The sequence below is a fragment of the Chinchilla lanigera genome, unplaced genomic scaffold (assembly GCF_000276665.1).
Source record: "Chinchilla lanigera isolate Chin_1 unplaced genomic scaffold, ChiLan1.0 scaffold00657, whole genome shotgun sequence".
Lineage (NCBI taxonomy): Eukaryota > Metazoa > Chordata > Mammalia > Rodentia > Chinchillidae > Chinchilla > Chinchilla lanigera.
Window position 1 is genome coordinate 9,512 of NW_004956058.1, and position 2,223 is coordinate 11,734.

The following is a 2,223-nucleotide window of genomic DNA, read 5'->3' on the forward strand; positions in this document are numbered from 1 at the left end:
CATATTCCCAGTGACCTAATGTCTTTCCAAAAAGGCCCATGCCTAAAATTTTCACCACTTCTCAGTTGCACTAAGGCTCATAATCTTGTCTTTTTTTTTTTTTGTGGTACCGGTTTTGAACTCAGGATCTTGTGCTTGGCAGGCAGGCGCTGATGCCGCATAACCTAGTCTTTAAACTAGATTTAGATGATACTTCTAAAGCATTGCAGTAGTTATTTTTAGGTTAGTCAGTTATTAGTATCTGTGCTTTTTCTTTAATGTAGAAGGTAGTACCTGGTACAAAATAGAAATTCTATGACTTTTTGGTAGCAATTGTTGACTGAACAGAGAAGAATTAATAAAAAATATATGCCTTATTTACTTGCTTTAAAGTACAGTAATCACCATGTGGTAGTGATTCGTCACCTAACTAGTTAAAATGTTGAAGCTGTTAATACATCAGTGCTAAATCTTTTTATTTGGGCCACAAGATATAATGAGGTTTGTTCAAAACTTGATGCCATTGTCTCATCAGTGGTTCAGTATTCAGAGGCCATAAGGAACTTAGAATATAGAAGGTTTCATCCTTTTTCTGTCATTCTTAATAATAGTATTTAACACAACTTTGAAAGAGATGTTTTCATGACCAAGATAAATGGATTGAATTGTTTTCATTCCAGAATTGACATGTGGAGGGGGGAGACTCTGAATACCTAACGTTTGGGCGGAAGATTTTACAAATGTAATTAGGCGAATATGATGCTACTGTGTCGGGTCATAGTCAAACATGGATGGTGTTTTTGCAAGTGGAAATTAGGACACAGATACAGAGGAAGGATAGTGTGGAGATGTGGAATAAGATGGCCATCTCTAACCAAGGAGAGGGACCTACAACGTATGCTTCCTCCAGCACCCTCATAGGAGCCCAGCATTCCCCAACACCATAAGCAAATATTCCAGCCTCCAGGACTGTGAGAAAATGAATGCCTACTCTTTAAATTAATACTTAGTTTAAATCACCTCGCCAGTCTGTGTTCCCTTGTTATGACTACCCTAGCAACAAATACACAAGTTTTTGAAAGATTTCTTAACAATTCAGAAGAAATTCCCATCTACAAGATATGCAAGTTTACAAATTATTCCCATTCAGAAATCCAATGCCTACACAGAGAAAAGGGACGTTCCAGTTACAATTTATTATGTTAACCCAGGTGGCAAATGCTGTTGACTGGGGACAAGCCAGTAAGTAGAAGCAGATGTTTTGAGAAGGACTAGATTCCAAATGCATCAAAAGACTGAGCCGGGCTTGTGGCTGAAGGACTATATGCAAGATCAGCTGGGCGAGAGCAGGAGGAATGATTTTTGTACAGGTAGAATGTAAATGTTTCTGTGCAGGTAGAAGTGTACATGGTGGACACCCAGGTGTAGAGGGGCTCTCAATGACCATTGGCTCTCAACTGGCCCTTCAGCCATGCCATCTACTTTCTCTCTGTCAAGTGGATTCTAGGCATTGATCAAGGAGATGTGCTGAAGTCTTAGGCCCCATCACTTGATCTGTTCTATATCTCTGTGATGTGTTTTCCAGGAGTCACTGGGGACTGGAAGAATCACTTCACTGTAGCCCAAGCTGAAGCATTTGATAAAATATATCAAAAGAAGATGGCAGGATATCCTCCAAAGCTGTTTCCTTGGGAGGAATGTTGAAAACTTCTACATGTTCTATGGGTACTATGTCTTTTCTCCTCACCTTGTACTCTGCATACCTGGGAGGCTGTTGCATTAAACCTATGATTTCTTTGTGAAGTCTTGTATTATCAAATCTTTACATTTTTCATGGCCGGCTTTTGTGTGTACCCATACTCACTTCACAGTATCTACACTTTAGAAATCTTCATAATGTTCATGTCTATACCGCACTACAGTAAAATATTAAAGAATTACCCTAAATTGTGTCAAATTGTTTCTTTATTTTGAAAAGAAAAAATAGAAATAAAAATAAAAGAGTTTCAGAACAAGGTAACAGGAGAGTAATAATAATTGTGAATTATTGTCTTCATGGTAGTTACTCAGAGTATAAAATACAGGCATGGAATATCATGCAAACAATAGTATCACAAACCTGTCTTTTCAATGAACTCAGAGAAATTAACTGTATAACTCTGTTTATGACATTGTATATAGATAGCACACAGTTTTTCCTTTTCCCTTCCTTCCTTTCCCCCTTCCCTCATCACAGTGTCAAAT

At 38.0% G+C, this 2,223-nt stretch overlaps 1 protein-coding gene across 1 annotated transcript in view; it reads left to right on the plus strand.

Moving 5' to 3' along the window:
* Window positions 1–1,931, plus strand: part of LOC106147680 (3-alpha-hydroxysteroid sulfotransferase-like) — a gene marked incomplete at its 5' end in the record, with an annotated part of 2,408 nt that extends 477 nt beyond the window's left edge. Inside the window, 1 exon segment of the mRNA XM_013510220.1 lies at window positions 1,565–1,931. Coding sequence (XP_013365674.1) covers window positions 1,565–1,683 — 119 coding nt within the window.
* Window positions 1,932–2,223: the final 292 nt, after the last annotated feature.